This window comes from Rutilus rutilus, assembly GCF_951802725.1.
Source record: "Rutilus rutilus genome assembly, chromosome: 10".
Classification (NCBI taxonomy): Eukaryota; Metazoa; Chordata; class Actinopteri; order Cypriniformes; family Leuciscidae; genus Rutilus; species Rutilus rutilus.
The window spans coordinates 12,942,051-12,957,515 of NC_140215.1; the positions used below are offsets into that span (position 1 = coordinate 12,942,051).

General features: G+C 37.8%; 1 protein-coding gene across 1 annotated transcript in view; it reads left to right on the forward strand.

Moving 5' to 3' along the window:
* Positions 1–15,231, forward strand: part of mao (monoamine oxidase) — a gene marked incomplete at its 5' end in the record, with an annotated part of 40,576 nt that extends 25,345 nt beyond the window's left edge. Inside the window, 12 exons of the mRNA XM_084420864.1 lie at positions 3,244–3,348; positions 5,528–5,619; positions 5,709–5,850; positions 7,605–7,754; positions 10,814–10,973; positions 11,952–12,048; positions 12,157–12,210; positions 12,298–12,355; positions 12,437–12,534; positions 12,625–12,736; positions 13,067–13,129; positions 13,230–15,231. Of these exons, the coding sequence (XP_084276990.1) occupies positions 3,244–3,348; positions 5,528–5,619; positions 5,709–5,850; positions 7,605–7,754; positions 10,814–10,973; positions 11,952–12,048; positions 12,157–12,210; positions 12,298–12,355; positions 12,437–12,534; positions 12,625–12,736; positions 13,067–13,129; positions 13,230–13,385 (1,287 nt within the window). The 3' untranslated portion in view covers positions 13,386–15,231. The remainder of the gene's footprint in view (positions 1–3,243; positions 3,349–5,527; positions 5,620–5,708; positions 5,851–7,604; positions 7,755–10,813; positions 10,974–11,951; positions 12,049–12,156; positions 12,211–12,297; positions 12,356–12,436; positions 12,535–12,624; positions 12,737–13,066; positions 13,130–13,229) is intronic.
* Between the last annotated feature and the right edge of the window lie 234 nt (positions 15,232–15,465).

A 15,465-nucleotide genomic window follows, 5' to 3' on the forward strand; every position in this document is an offset into this window, starting at 1 on the left:
AAATTCTGTCATCATTTACTCAACCTCAAATTGTTTCAAACCTGTATGAATTTCTTTCTTCTGCTGAACACAAAAGAAGATATTTTGAAGAATGTGGGTAACCAGACAGTTGATGGACCCCATTGACTTCCATAGTAGGAAAAAAAAATACAATGGAAGTCAATGGGTCCATCAACTGTTTGGTTACCAATATTCTTCAAAATATCTTCTTTTGTGTTCAACAGGAGAAAGAAATTCATACAGGTTTGAAACAACTTGAGGGTGAGTAAATGATGAGAGAATTTTCATTTTGATGTGAACTATTCCTTTAAAAGCCCATAGATAACGCTGTCAGTTCGTACTGCCGTTAACATTTTCTCCAAAAAGCATTGAGACCTGTTTTCCTGTTTGTTCATGTGATGTGATCATACATTGCTACACTATTGACAATAGACAATGGAGCTTTTTTGCCTACGAAATTTTGCAGAAACTGCAGTAATTTTGCTAACGTGACCGAACCTTAATCGTGACGGGTCACTAACACATTAATTACTATCTCTTACTATCTTGACTATGTTGACTTTAACGACTTTCACCTTTTGAGTTCATCCAGGATGTTTATCAGAAGCCTTTCTGCTTTGGCTGAACTGTATTATGAAAGAGGCTCATAAGGTAATTTTATCAGCCCCTCACGCAGTCAGTCACATTTGCGTCTGCACGATTTAGTTTTACTACCGCTTTTATAGTATCACCTGTTACTCAGCAATCACGTATTGGCCTTGAGCCTGTATTAGCCAATAAGGGCCTTACAACGAGCAGACATTTTATAATTAAGGTGAGCGTACAGCCAAGGCGCCCGTGTAATCAGCTTTTCTATAGCTGTAATCCTAAAGGCCAGACCCAGTTTCCTCTGCCTCGGTCCGTGAGCAACTCGCATACAACTGCACTTTCAGGCAGCATTAGCATATCAATAATTTGATTATGATTGAACAGTTGTGCAAAGGCAGTGTTGTTAAAAACTGAATACTAGAGTAATTTACAGCGTTTGCATTACTGTGCATTTACATTAGCAATACTAATAAAACCACATATACTTGTGTATTAATATTTGGGAACTACTTGGAACTTAAAATGTTGTGATGCTTAAATTCACATGTAGCATTTTAAAGGATAGATTTTTAGTGTTTTTTAATTAATGAATTAATTAATTTAGAAAAAATAGCGTATCATTTTAAAATCGGCCATGAAATGAAAATAATTATCAGCTTATCCGTATCATGGCCAATATCATTGCAAAAAATCCCAAACATTGTGCACATCTGCTTATAAAAAACAAGATTTCTGTAAAATGTCTGTACTGTAACATACAGGCAAATAGAATGTTACTTCAGAGGATGATACATTTTGCGTTGGACAGGATGTGGTCTCATATCTCATTGCTAGTAACCGAGACTGACGTGGTGGGCGGCTATAGAGCAGTATGAGGTTAGTGATAGTAGAGAGGCTTAGGTTCTGCTCTGGCTGAAAGGATTTCATAAAAGATGCACTCCATCTCTCCACCTCGATTTCGTCGCTATGGGAACAGACCTGTTGCTGGATGCTGAGCGATCTAGTGTCCTCTCCTGTATCGGTCTGGCAGCCTCACAAATCATATGGAAATGCCATGGTCCCTTATTTAGCTGAACATATTTTTCTGTAGTGCTAGGTGGCTCAGAAATGCACATGGCTGAGTCATGTTAAAAGATCATAAATTATAAAAGAGCATTATGCTTATGAATTTTTTTTTTTTTTTTAAGCCAGCCTCAGGCCACATAGACCATTGATAGATGGTTTCAACTGACACTGCTGTAGAAGCGTCATGCATGTGCTCCCTCAGATTTTTAAATTGAAAAAATATATATTTGATCTTTCATGTACCTCAAACAGCAGAGCATGATGCTAACAACTCAAAAGTCATGGGTTTTGAATCCAAGGGGGAATGCATAAACTGAATGCAATGGAAGATGCTTTGGATAATGTATTATTAAGCATGGATATTATAGATTACAAAATTGTCAAGGTGGCTTTATATCTATATCACTTTTATATACAAAACTATAGGAGCATGGCATTCCTTCGTTGCTGACAAGTGGTTTGTGTGGTTTGCCATTTGAAGTGTTCAACCATTTAACTGTCCTACTAAGTGCATTCTAGTCCTACTCAAAAACCACTCTGGTTCCCCTCAGATGTTTTCTGCAAGGAATAAAATGACAGGTTTTTATCAATTAAATGACGGTGCGCTGAAAATGCACAATCATTCTGACACACAACAAATTGCCTGGAAGTGAACGCTGGACATCAAACCCAGTGGTGTGTGAGAATCCTTCTAGGTGACAGGTCTTTGAATAAGGCAACCTAGTCAAAACTGCTGCCAAAATCAATGTTGCAGCAACCTTTAGTACATTTTTGACTGTCACTCTAGGTCCTTCTTTATCACAGACTTAATTTTCAAGATACTAATTTTCAATTTTTTGGGGTTTAGTCATCATTAGTGACTTTATGTTGAAGAACATATTGAAACGCAGCGCTTCGTCTTTGATGTGTAGTCAAACATTAATCAATCAGCCCAACAGTGCTCATTTAAGAGCCCCACAGCAACAGAGCAATCCAGGTATGAAGTAATGTCTGCCTATAGTTACCCTATTGGCCAGCCACAGAGAATGATCATACTGACTAAGCGTTTCCACTACTGTGGGAAGCAGGGGAGATGTGTGAATAGCCTGTGTCATATAGCTGCTGTTTGCCAAATACTAACATTGTCATTATCTGTGATTATGAATTTCCTTTTTATTGTATTAGTGTTATTTATGGGTACTTTTTCATTATTGTATGTTCCACCCCAACCCTCTAAATGAGCATATCTCTTTTTCCTGCTCTTAATAAAGAAGATTGTCACATTTTATGTGAAAATTATAAAATCGTACTGAGAGTTGATAAGGTCAAGTTGTTTCTGATCTTCTGGTTGTATTAACGCAAACTGTAAAGGCTGTGAACAGAGGCCCTCCATTAACTGATTAGATTCCAAGCCAGGCGAGATGCAGTTACGTATATTTTAGGCAGCGAAGACCGTTTTCCATTCCAGACTGGTTACACTTCTAATGATAATGAGGTCATGATGGCTATGATAAAGACATTACGTCAACAATGACAAAATAATAATTACAATTTTCATTATTTGGTGATAGGGTAGTAGGTTTTTTATAGACATTGTTTCTTGTTTCCCAGGGGAAGTCATATCCATTCAAAGGGCCTTTCCCTCCAGTGTGGAACCCTCTTGCCTACATGGACTACAACAATCTCTGGAGGACAATGGACAAGATGGGAATGGAGGTAAAGGCCATTTTTGTTCATAACCGGCTCCATTTGTTTCCAAAAAAAACGATTAAGTGTTCTCCCATATATCAACGATACTTATTGAACGGCGCCACAACACCGCTACTGAATCAACATCACAGAACAGAATACAACCAGTGTAGTTTGATTCCCGAATGAATGGCTCTAATGTGTCAGTACTTACACATATACTGTGTAAGGTTCTTTTTAGTGAATGAAACCCATACAGCACGACCAGTGCAGTCCAATTTTCAAGCAAACCAATCTGCAGTCAAATGCTCCTAACAAACATATAATCATCCGACGCATTACAGGGCAGCATTAAAAAAAATAAACCGTCCACTTGCACCTGATGCTGGGATCCGAAGTTTGAACAGAGACGCAAACGAGCTGTTTAAACAGGACGCGTCAAAGAGAATATTCCTTTACTCTTCTATTTGTCCTGTTGTCAGCCGACTCAAGCATGTGAAGTAAGTCAGAAATTGAACAGGCATATGTATACTGTGTGTGATGTAAAACTATTTCTTGATATCTTGCTCTTGAAGTAGTCATATATAAATCCTACAAAATCCAAATGAGCCGTGTTTGGAGCTTGATTACAAAAATACTTTTTTTATAATGAGGAGGATGTTTTAATATGCATTTTCAGTAGTATTTTATAAATGATGAATAAAATATATGCTACCACATTTTGTTTTGTATTGTTTCAAGCAGAACTTGGTAACTTTTTTAACTTAATAAAACTGTCTAGAAATCATTTGGATGGTTAAACAACCTGTTCTGGTTATATTGGTGACTTTCCCTGCTCCCCCCAGCGTTCCCAGGCGGAAAACCAACCTTGCAACTTGGGGACTACCGTCCCGGCAAGATAGAAACTGGAAGTCTCGTGAGAAGCGAGAACGAGAACGAGAACGAAACACTAATTGCTTTACGTCATGTCAATGTTCTATGATAATGTGTATGATGTATTACCCACCTCGGTAGACATAGCTCCACACGATACAGTTGGCTTGCTCCGATCATAACAAAACGCACATGAGCAGCGGTAGAGAGGGGGAGGAGGCTGCCGCAAGTGAGTTTTTTACGACAGTGTTGTGAAATATACGCCCCACAGCTGTAGGGGAAGCTCGTGGGGAAAACATGCGACAACAAAAGGGAAAATCAGCGAAGAAGTGACTAGAGTTCGCTAGAGTTGCCGAGTTCTGCTTTAATACATTGTTGAAGGATTTGTCTCCTCTAAACAGGCTTTGAAAAAAATCATCTTTCCTAAGAAGTGTCTTAAATGCATATTTTATAAAAATTATCTCATCATTTAGCAATGGAACTGCATTTTTTTTTCTAATCATTTGTTTCTTACATATAAATACTAGAACAATCGTTAATGGTATTGTTAAAGGGTTATTAGTTCATGCAAAAATGAAAATGATCCCATAATTTACTCAACCTCAAGCCATCCTAGGTGTATATGACTTTCTTCTATCAGCCAAACACAGAGTTATATTAAAAAAACACCCTGGCTCTTCCAAGCTTTTTAATGAGAGTGAATGGAACCCTAGACTTTGAAGCCCAAAAAAGTACATCCATCCATCATAAAAGTAATCCATACGGCTCCAGGGGGTTAATAAAGGCCTTCTGAAGCGAAGATTAGTGTAAGCTTAGGTGAGATTAACCGGTGCTGACCGGTGTTTTGTTTTGCTCTATCCTCTGCGCTTCCGTGTTCGTCAATACGTCATGCGTTGGGTCAGAGGTCACTCTTCCGCCAGAACTAGACTTGTGTACGGCCGTTACCGGAGGCCAGTGATTATAGTTTATAAAGTTATAAATATGGATATTTTTCTTACAAAAACGCATCACTTCGCTTCAGAAGGCCTTTATGAACCCCCTGGAGCCGTATGGATTAATTTTATGATGGATGGGTGCACTTTTTAGGCTTCAAAATCTTAAGGTACCATTCACTCCCATTATAAAGCTCTGAAAAGAGCCAGGATATTTTATAATTTAACTCTGATTTTGTTTGGTCGAAAGAAGAAAGTCATATACACCTAGGATGGCTTGAGGGTGAGGAAATTATGGGATAATTTTCATTTTTGGGAGAACTAGCCCTTTAATGGAAACAGAATAAATTATTTCAAGTGAATGAGTAGTCAGAGTGCCTGACAGCAAATGTGCATTTTAGATTCCTAAAGAAGCTCCATGGAGGGCCCCTCATGCCGAAGAGTGGGACAAGATGACCATGAATCAACTCTTTGACAAAATTTGCTGGACCAGGTACAGAGAAGGGACCAATTAATATCAGGTTATTGTTGTTGCAAATTGGCTATTGATGGCATATCCCTTTACCAACTTATTGCTTGCAGGGCCGCTCGCCGTTTTGCCACTCTGTTTGTCAATGTGAACGTGACCTCCGAGCCCCATGAGGTGTCTGCTCTGTGGTTCCTTTGGTACGTCAAGCAGTGTGGAGGCACAATGAGAATCTTCTCTACCACCAATGGAGGCCAGGTAAGTTTTCAAACAAAATTTTTAGTTCATTAAAGCTGTAGGCCTCACTCTAAAAAGTAATTCAGGGGACATGTTAACACAACTTAAATAAATGCATGGTTGCAAGTTAAAAATTCTAATTTATTGTTTTAATGAAACCTTTTATCAAAAAAAAATGTGTCCTACAAATTAAGTTCCTCAAACTCAATGTAGCTTGTTGGTTGAACGTAAATTTACTCAAAGTTATCATAACTCAAAATTACAGTTTTTTTTTTTGAGCCAACACATTATTTTTTAGAGTGTGTTGTGTTATGTTTGAATATTATGTTTTCTCGGTTGTTTAATTCTCTGTTAAAGAGCAGAGTTAATTATACGGCAAACATGAACTCCATGACATCCACGTTTGCACAGCATGTTTTTGTGCATCTCTTTGGCTTTTTCACTGCACCAGTATAATTACCATCTGTGGGAGAGCGGGAGAAAGGCAGGGCAAGTGAGTGAGAGATGGGGGCTTTAGCGTCCTCACACTGTCTTTTAGAATTATTGGCAGTTCAGAAAAGCAGGTGTTAGAAATAGTGATATAAATCAAGCAGTAGCTGTTCAATCCAATGTTCTTGCCAAGTCCAATAGTCACTGCCACCGTTCTGTCTTTACCCCTAATTTAGCCAACCACAGCTCTCAAAATAGGTCTAGTTGGAAGGCAAAAAACTGACTTTCTGTGGAAGAAAGAGAAATGATTTGCTGACATGAGTACAGAGGAAAGAGGTACATTGGGTTATTCATATTATTAATAATACGAAAAAAATAAATAATAATAATATATATATATATATATATATATATATATATATATATATATATATATATATATATATATATATATATATATATATATATATGAGTAAATATACATCATTTAAATAGTAGTATTCCTAAAATATTTATAATTGAATTGATTTATTATCGTTTTCATTTGTATTTTGGGCTTTGTCTAATTCTTAAGCAACATATGTACATATTGTTAAAATTGGTCTGTTTGTAGACCCAATATTAAAGAACCAGTTGCCAAAAAAAAAAGTGTAAATATTGGTAAAACAGCACCGACTAAAAAAACTATTTTCTGTCATAATGCGGCAAGTATTTGCAGTATTTTTTCAGTCAAGCCACTGTCCTCATACAGGTTAGGTATTCAATTTGTTAATCTATGAAGATGAATTTTATTCATTTACTAAGTTGATTATAGTTTATACTTTTCAAGAGAAACTACCTTGTGCCGTCCCCATTCATTCCTGACACAGAACTGATTATGTAACATACCGAAATAGTGGCCACTGTATCTGGGTCATATATAGCAGGAGCCTCCTGGCAAATGTGTCATTTGATGGTACACAAATAAACCAAATGACAGTTTTCTTTAAGTTGATAACAAACTGTCACTTCTTTTATTAAAGACTTCCTATGTGATGGCATTGTCAATGAACTGTTATGATTTGCCTGTTCCTGTTCTATAACCTGTTTTATATTCTGAATGTGTCTGATAAGGTATGTGCATGGTGGACAGTATTATACAACTCTGTCATCATTCTATCTCTGAGACACAGAGACACCTATTGGTGGATTAAAGAGTTGCATACCATTTTTATGTATGACTATTAAATTGATCATACCCATTACTTACAATATCTAACTAAAGTGTACATACAATTTAGTATGATGCATGTGTTAGCTAATTTTGCTAAGTCTGGAAAACTACTTTCTGCTGCCCCATATGACAGGAGCGCAAGTTTGCCGGAGGTGCCAATCAAATCAGTGAGGCGATGGCGAGAGAGCTGGGTGACCGTGTGAAGCTGGGCAGAGCTGTCTACAGCATTGACCAGACTGGAGACCTGGTGGAGGTCAGGACAGTTAATGAGGAGATATACAAGGTGAGAAGGTGCATTTGAAATGGACTACTAGCATAATGCTTACTGCAGACTACACAGTATATAATGACTACTAATAATTAAAACAAGCTATGTGAAAGAATGCATCATGCAAACTTTCAAACAGTAGCATGCTTTGTTGATGTCACATGTCTAGTTGTTTCTTGAGCAAAAAATCTGAAGGATCATGTGACACTGAAGACTGGAGTCGTGATGCTGGAAATTCAGCTTTGCCATCATAGGAATAAATTACATTTTAAAGGTATAGTTCACCCAAAAATGAAAATTCTGTCATTAAAGGGATAGTTAATCCAAAAATGAAAATTAGCCCATGATTTACTCACCCAAAGCCATCCTAGGTGTATATGACATTCTTCTTTCAGACGAATACAATTGGAGTTATATTAAAAAATGTTTCCGGCAGACGGCTTTACGCCAAAAGAGTAACACCTGAACTTGACGCACAACGTAATGACAAACGCGGTTGCCCAGCCCTGTTAGTTTGAACCGCGAGAGGCGTCAATTGCCGTCATTACGTTGTGTGTCAAGTTCAAGTGTTACTCTTTTGGCGTAAAGCGATGCGTACGGCCGTCTGCCGGAAGCTAGTTATTTTAGTCAATGAAGTTTTAAATATGGATATTTTTCTTACACGAACGCATCGCTTCACTTCAGTAGGCCTTTATTAACCCACTAAGACGCACGCGTGGAGCACTTTTATCATGAATAGATACGCTTTGATGGACTTCCAAAGCCATCCAGCCATTCACTGGCATTATAAAGCGTGGAAGAGCCAGGACATTTTTTATTGCAATTCCGATTGTATTCGTCTGAAAGAAGAATGTCATATACACCTAGGATGGCTTCAGGTTGAGTAAATCATGGGCTAATTTTCATTTTTGGGTGAACTATTCCTTTAATTACTCATCCTCATGTCATTCCAAACCCGTAATACTTTCGTTCATTTTCGGAACACAAATTAAGATATTTTTTGATGAAATCTGTGCTTTCTGTCCCTCCATTGACAGCTACGCAACTGAAACTTTGATGCTTTAAAAAGTTCATAAAGAGATCGTAAAACTAATCCATATGAATTGAGTGGTTTAGTCCCAAATTTTCTGAAGATACACGATCGCTTTATATAATGAATAGATTGAATTTACGCTTTTATTCACATATAAACATTAATCAACACACACATCAGTTGTGGTAAACGGAAGCTCAAGCATGTTTGCTTGACGTGCGAGAACCAATAAGGTTCATTCTCGTGTGTTACGCATCACGTTTGAGCTTCTGCAGGAACCAATGAGGTTCACGCTCGTGTGTTACGTAGCACGTTTGAACTTCCGCAAGAGTTTTGTTCTCGTGCATCAATGTGAATAAAAGCCTAAATTCAATCTGTTCATGATAAAGCGAACGTGTCTCTTCAGAAAATTTGGACTAAACAGCTCAATTCATATGGATTCGTTTTACGATTTCTTTATGAATGTCAATGGAGGGATAGAAATCTCTCAGATTTCATCAAAAAGATCTTCATTTGTCTTCCGAAGATGAACGAAAGTCTTACGGGTTTGGAACAGCATGAGGGTGAGTAATTAATGACAGTGAACTTTTGGGTGAACTATCCCTTTCAAATATATTAAAATAGTAAACAGTTATTTAAATTGTAATAAAATTTCACAATATTACTGTTTTTACTGTATCAAATAAATGCAGCATTGACAAGCACATAAAAAAAAAAAAAAAGATATATACAGTATATTACAGACCCCAGACTGTGCATACAATACATGTCTTAACTTAGGCTATCCGATCAAATTCGTTACATGGAAATGGAAGATCAACTCAATTACATTGCATTGTGGTATACAATATTCCAAATAAGTAGTGTCACTGCTTATTTTGTGCATGTATACAAAATTTCTTCTGAGTAGGCAGTATCTTAAATCTCAAATTAGCTAAATCGGCTAATTTGAAGGACAAATGTCCCACTTTGAAGTATGTATCACCATGTGTGTAAGCTTGGTGGATTGTTATCAGTAAGCCGCTCTTCATCCCCCTGTCCTGGCCACATCCTCTTTCCTGAGCTGAAAGCTTATTAAAGGCTGCTGTAGAGCTGCTAAACCCTCTGGGGAGGAACAGTGGGGGGACACTGGAACGACTATATTCAACAATAGTTCCATATATCTAAAACTGATTATACACTACAGTTCAAAATGTTAGGGTGGATAAGGTTTTTTTAATGTAAAAAAAAGAAGGCTTTTATGCTCACCAAGTGTGCATTTATCTGGTCAAAAACACAGTAAAATCAGCAGCGATATTGTGTAATATTATTACATTTTAAAATAACTGTTTTCCATTTGATATATTTTAATATGCCATTCATTACTGTGATGGCAAAGCTGAATTTTCTCAGCTTGAATGTTAATCCATTCAAGCAAACTAAAACTCTTTTTGTTATATACAAAGTCACAAAGACAGGTGTGATTTCAGAGAAAGCTTTCAGATCGAAAGGACATTTTATGTGCGGGCTTCCCTACGGCAGTCGGCAGCTTTAAAGTCACCATGAAATCAAAATGGACCATTCTTATTTTTAATTTTTTTGTTGTGTTTATTTTTCGTGCACATTATTATTATTATTATTATTATTATTTCACTTGTAATCTTTAATCAAAATAACTTCCTCTCTATATTGTAATGACGTCTCTTCTCTTCTCTTCTCTGATGACATGTTTACTTGCATGAGGGCGGGACAGCCTGTCACTTACATGAGATCATCCAATCACAACAAGCCAATCAATTCCGGATGGACAAAATCAAGTCCCGCCCTAAATTTTTTTCTTGTTCAAGAAGCTGCTTCACTTGGATATATGTTACAATAGGGGACAAAAAGACAATCACAACTTCCATTTCATGCCGACTTTAAGTACGTTGTTGATGATTTATGAGGTTTGATCCTGCCACCTATTACTTCAACAGTCCTTTTAACACAAAACTATCTGAAATCACTTATATTTGTAAAATGTTTTTTTTTATGGCTTTTATTTCTTTCTCGGTTCTTGTAGGCCAAATATGTCATACTTGCCATACCACCTGGGCTGAACTTGAAGATCCATTTCAACCCTGAATTACCCCCTCTGAGGAACCAGCTCATTCATAGAGTGCCTATGGGCTCAGTCATCAAATGCATGGTGTACTACAAAGAGAATTTCTGGAGGCAGAAGGGTCTGTACCTCTTGCCTATTTTCCATTCAATGAAATCACTTAAAAGCAGTTTAAGGGAGTGTTCACACTTGTAGTTCGGTTCATTTATTCAGAATTGTCATCGGTTCAGAAAATAATACATTTAATCCTGGTTCACTTAGTGTACAGTCACCTAAAGATAATTAAAAAATACTTATTTTGCAACAGTCTTGTATGTGTACCTATGATGGTATTTTGACCAGCTAAGAAATCGTAAAGAGTTTTTAAAATGTGTAAAGGAGTCAAAACAGTGGCAGGAATTCCTCCGTTGTACACAAACGAAGATTTGCTGCAGGAAGACGGCGTTTCTGACACCTGTACTGAACTGTAATGGGCAACGGAGCTCCTATGAAGAGAAAAAAGCAGGTTTCTGTCCTCCACCATTCTGTCCTTTTTATGGTGTTTTTGGTTCGTTTAGATGTCTTTGGTCTGTGCTGTGATTATATTTCTGTCGAATCGCACCAGATTTAGTTTAGAAGTGGACCGAGACCCGCCTTTTTAGGGGTTTTGTTTTGCTTGCTTGGTGCGCACCAGGGTTTGCATGGCAGTGTACACACTTAATCAAATGAACCGCACTAACAGACCAATCGCAACGGAGTTAGTTTTAAACGAACCAAACCTGACAAGTGTGAACACACCCTTAAAACATTCTGAGTGGGACTGAAGTGACTACACACAGTTTTAAAACTTCTTTATATGAAATAAAGCTAAAATAAAATCTATAAATTTTAGATAAAAAAACTGAGAAATGTTGGCTTGGCAACCTAATGAAATAACAGTTGAAGTGCTAAAATTACTAAAACTTTAAGTATACAGGAAAGATACATTGAAAGTTTTTTAAAAAAGACAAAAACACATAATTATTAAAATGAAAACTGAAAATATAAAAATAAAAGCCAATTCAAAATATAACTAATACTAAATTAACACTGGCTACACATGGCTGTTTTGATTTTTCAGGGTACTGTGGCAGCATGGTGATCGAGGAGGAGGAAGCGCCAATTGGTCTCACGCTTGACGACACTAAGCCTGATGGGTCTGTGCCTGCTATAATGGGGTAAATAAAGCGATGAGCTTTCTACTGTAGGATGAACGTAAACTGCTCACAAAATAAATGAGATGCCTGAGGTGACAGAACAGTAAGCTGGTTCTTTCTCTTTTACAGTTTCATCCTGGCACGAAAATCCAGGAAACTAGCAGGCCTGACGAAAGATGAGAGGTAGAAATGTCTGTCTTCATATTAGTACAATGTCACTATACTTTGCTGAAATGATTATTCTTACCAGAATGTTGTCAACCATTTCAGAAAGAGAAGGATCTGTGAGATTTATTCTCGTGTGCTCGGCTCAGAGGAAGCGCTACATGTGAGTCTCCATGACCAGAAATCATCCTTTAGTCTCATCATTTTTTGAGGCTTACTTTTCATGGTGGTCTTTTTTTCTCAGCCTGTGCACTATGAGGAGAAAAACTGGTGTGAGGAGGAATACTCTGGTGGCTGCTACACCGCCTACTTTCCCCCTGGTATCATGACACAGTATGGCAGGTTAGTGTACCGCACCTCCAGATGGAGCATCTCTGATTCAGCATTATACTAGACTAAGTCAACATGAGAAGATGTTTCTCTCCATCTCAGGGTCCTGCGGGAGCCTGTGGGCAGGCTGTACTTTGCAGGAACTGAAACGTCCACAGAGTGGAGCGGTTACATGGAGGGGGCCGTGCAGGCGGGCGAGAGAGCCACTAGAGAGGTGGGTTCTTAGCCATTAGGGTTTAGTTACTGAGATCTAAATTGTTCAACCCAAATTTCCTGTTTCAACATCCTCATGTTTATTGACTTTCATGAGCATGTTCAGTTTGAATCCCACATTGAATCCCACTGTTTTCTACACATTCATCAACAAAACTTTAGCATCCATAAATATTGTGTTGGCTTGTTTTATTAGTTCTAGATGTTATTGTTATTACAACCTTGCTGAATAAAAGTGTTAAATTCTTTCAACAAAAATTGTACTAACCTAAATGCCTTAATTGTAAACGGTGCTGAAAAACCCCAAATACTATATGCTTTATTCCTCCAGATTTTGTGTGCAATGGGAAAACTCCATGCGAGTCAGGTCTGGCAGTCAGAGCCTGAATCACTGGTATGAAATTCACTTTTTAAATTTAAGAAACATTTTCTATATGGCATAAATTTTAAGAAAAACCTCTTGAACAAGTGCTACTCTAAAACCCCTTCCTCAGGATGTCCCAGCACGGCCATTTGTCACCACATTCTGGGAAAGAAACTTGCCATCCGTTGGAGGGTTCCTCACGTTTATGGGCGTGTCCTCCTTCCTGGCTCTGGCCACAGCCGCAGGAGTGGTCGCCTACAAGAAGGGGCTCCTCCCACATAGCTAAAGCCCCTCCCACTTTTACAGCCTGTTCTCTGTGGCCTGGCATTGTGATTGTGGCGTTCAGTCATCTAATCACAGCTGTAACTGCCTGGGTATGTGGCTGAGTTACTTAGTTGAGATTTGACATACAATTGCTCAGTCATTGTTAAAAATTAACCAAGTGATTATTATGGCATAATGAGTAGTTACTAATTGTTAATGTGGGAATTGCCCTGTCAAAGTGTTCACAAACTAGGCGACAATCCACCATTCATTGTGAGTGTGCAAGTTTTTGTGTGTTCATCACCAGTCTTATTGATTACCTCTGCTAATTTCAGGTGCTGTTCTCAGGAACTCATTAATTAACCTTCCAACATTACAGAGATAAGATTAGCATTTAGCGATGCATTTTGTTGTAATCTGTGACAGAGAATATCTTCTCTACATCACAACACAGAAGCTGTATTAGCTTCAGCACAATTCACTATATCATTCATGAGAGAAGCAGAGGCTGTTCATGTCAAATTTACTCTTGATTCTCAACATGCCATTAATGACAATGTCAAACGACAATTAGTCCAGACTGGCTTTGTGTCTGGTAGTATAATGAAGTGGCGTTTATCAGTCATAGAGAGCTGATTTGAAGGATGTCCCAGTGTTTAAAGCTGCTGTGTGTGATTTTGTCTGATTGAAACATAAAAGCATTTGAATGTACTTTTACATAATGTAACAGTGTATACTTGAAATATGATTTTTTTTTACTTATACTGTCAACCATCCATTGTTTAAGAATCCCATAGTATATTATTAATAGTAAAAAAAAATTAAAAAGCTAAAATGTAATTAAATGTTCATTTTTTTAAAACAAACATAAAGACTTTCCCAGTTTATCTAAATGGTTTAATGAGAGTTTTTTTTTTTCATCCACCAACTTTGTGATAGACATTCAGACAGACAAATGTAAGTGGAAAGCATCCCCTTCCTCACCTTCGTAGCAGTAACCTGTGCAATATTGTTTCCAGAACAATTATAATATTATGTATTTTATAAAATGTACCACGAAATGCAAAAGAATATTTAATTGTCTAAAACTGCAATTAATTGAAAAGGAGGTGATGCAGCCCAAAACATAGACAGATTTAAAACTAAAATGTATTATGTGTGTAAACCTGAAGTGTGTCAATTTTGTTTTTCCAAAGATGTGTTGTAACTGTTGTTTGTGGTGCCTTAATCTGATGTAGTATTCCTCATTTCTCAAGTGCCTCCGGTCTTGAACATTGCTTTCTAAAAACGAGCTCTTTTCACACAGTCATAACCAGAATTTCCGAAGATCTTTCGGTAGATAAATCTGCATCGAACTCGAAGTGACATTTAAAAACTTGCTGTGTGCTGCTCTTGTCTTCAGCATGCTGTACAATCAAAAGCTCTCACTACAGCTTCCTGAAGAAGCTGCTGATGATTCAGGACTGACGGAATCAGAGGCAAAGCCACTCCTGACTGTTGATTATAATGTTGGATAAGAAAGCTTACAATCCATGACCTACACCATAGTTGGTCAACTGTGAACTTAGTAACGAAGAGGTGATTCTTTAGTCCTGACATGTAGTTGCTGTAACTCCGCCACCTGGTGTGCTAGTGAATTGTGCCTCTGTGTGTGTGTGTGTGCATGTTGTTAATGCTTTTCTGAAACCACATAACATGGCCCTGTTTATCCGATCTGTTGTCGTCTGCTCAAGGTTTGCATAGCTGCCCAGCTACTATGTCTGATTTTGTGTGCGTATTAAAATGTCTAATGGTCTAGTCTTGTAATTGCATTATTTGATCTCTTTGTACAAATCATAAGGTGATAATAAAAGTGTGATTTACCACCAGTCCCAGAGTATGCCGTTCCTCTGTTATCTGTGTACATACAGAGTTCTCATCTGAGTTGCTGCCCTTTAAAGTCACAAGCTTCTTGACTGGCGTGACGTCCTCCTTCAGGGGAGAGAACAGATGAGGGTCTTCCAGCAGAGGAGAGCTCATTTCACCCGCAGCAGGGCATGGACTTCCTCAGCCACATTTAAGTTCCTTGGGCTGCATGGAAGTACAACTTGTTATACAAATGT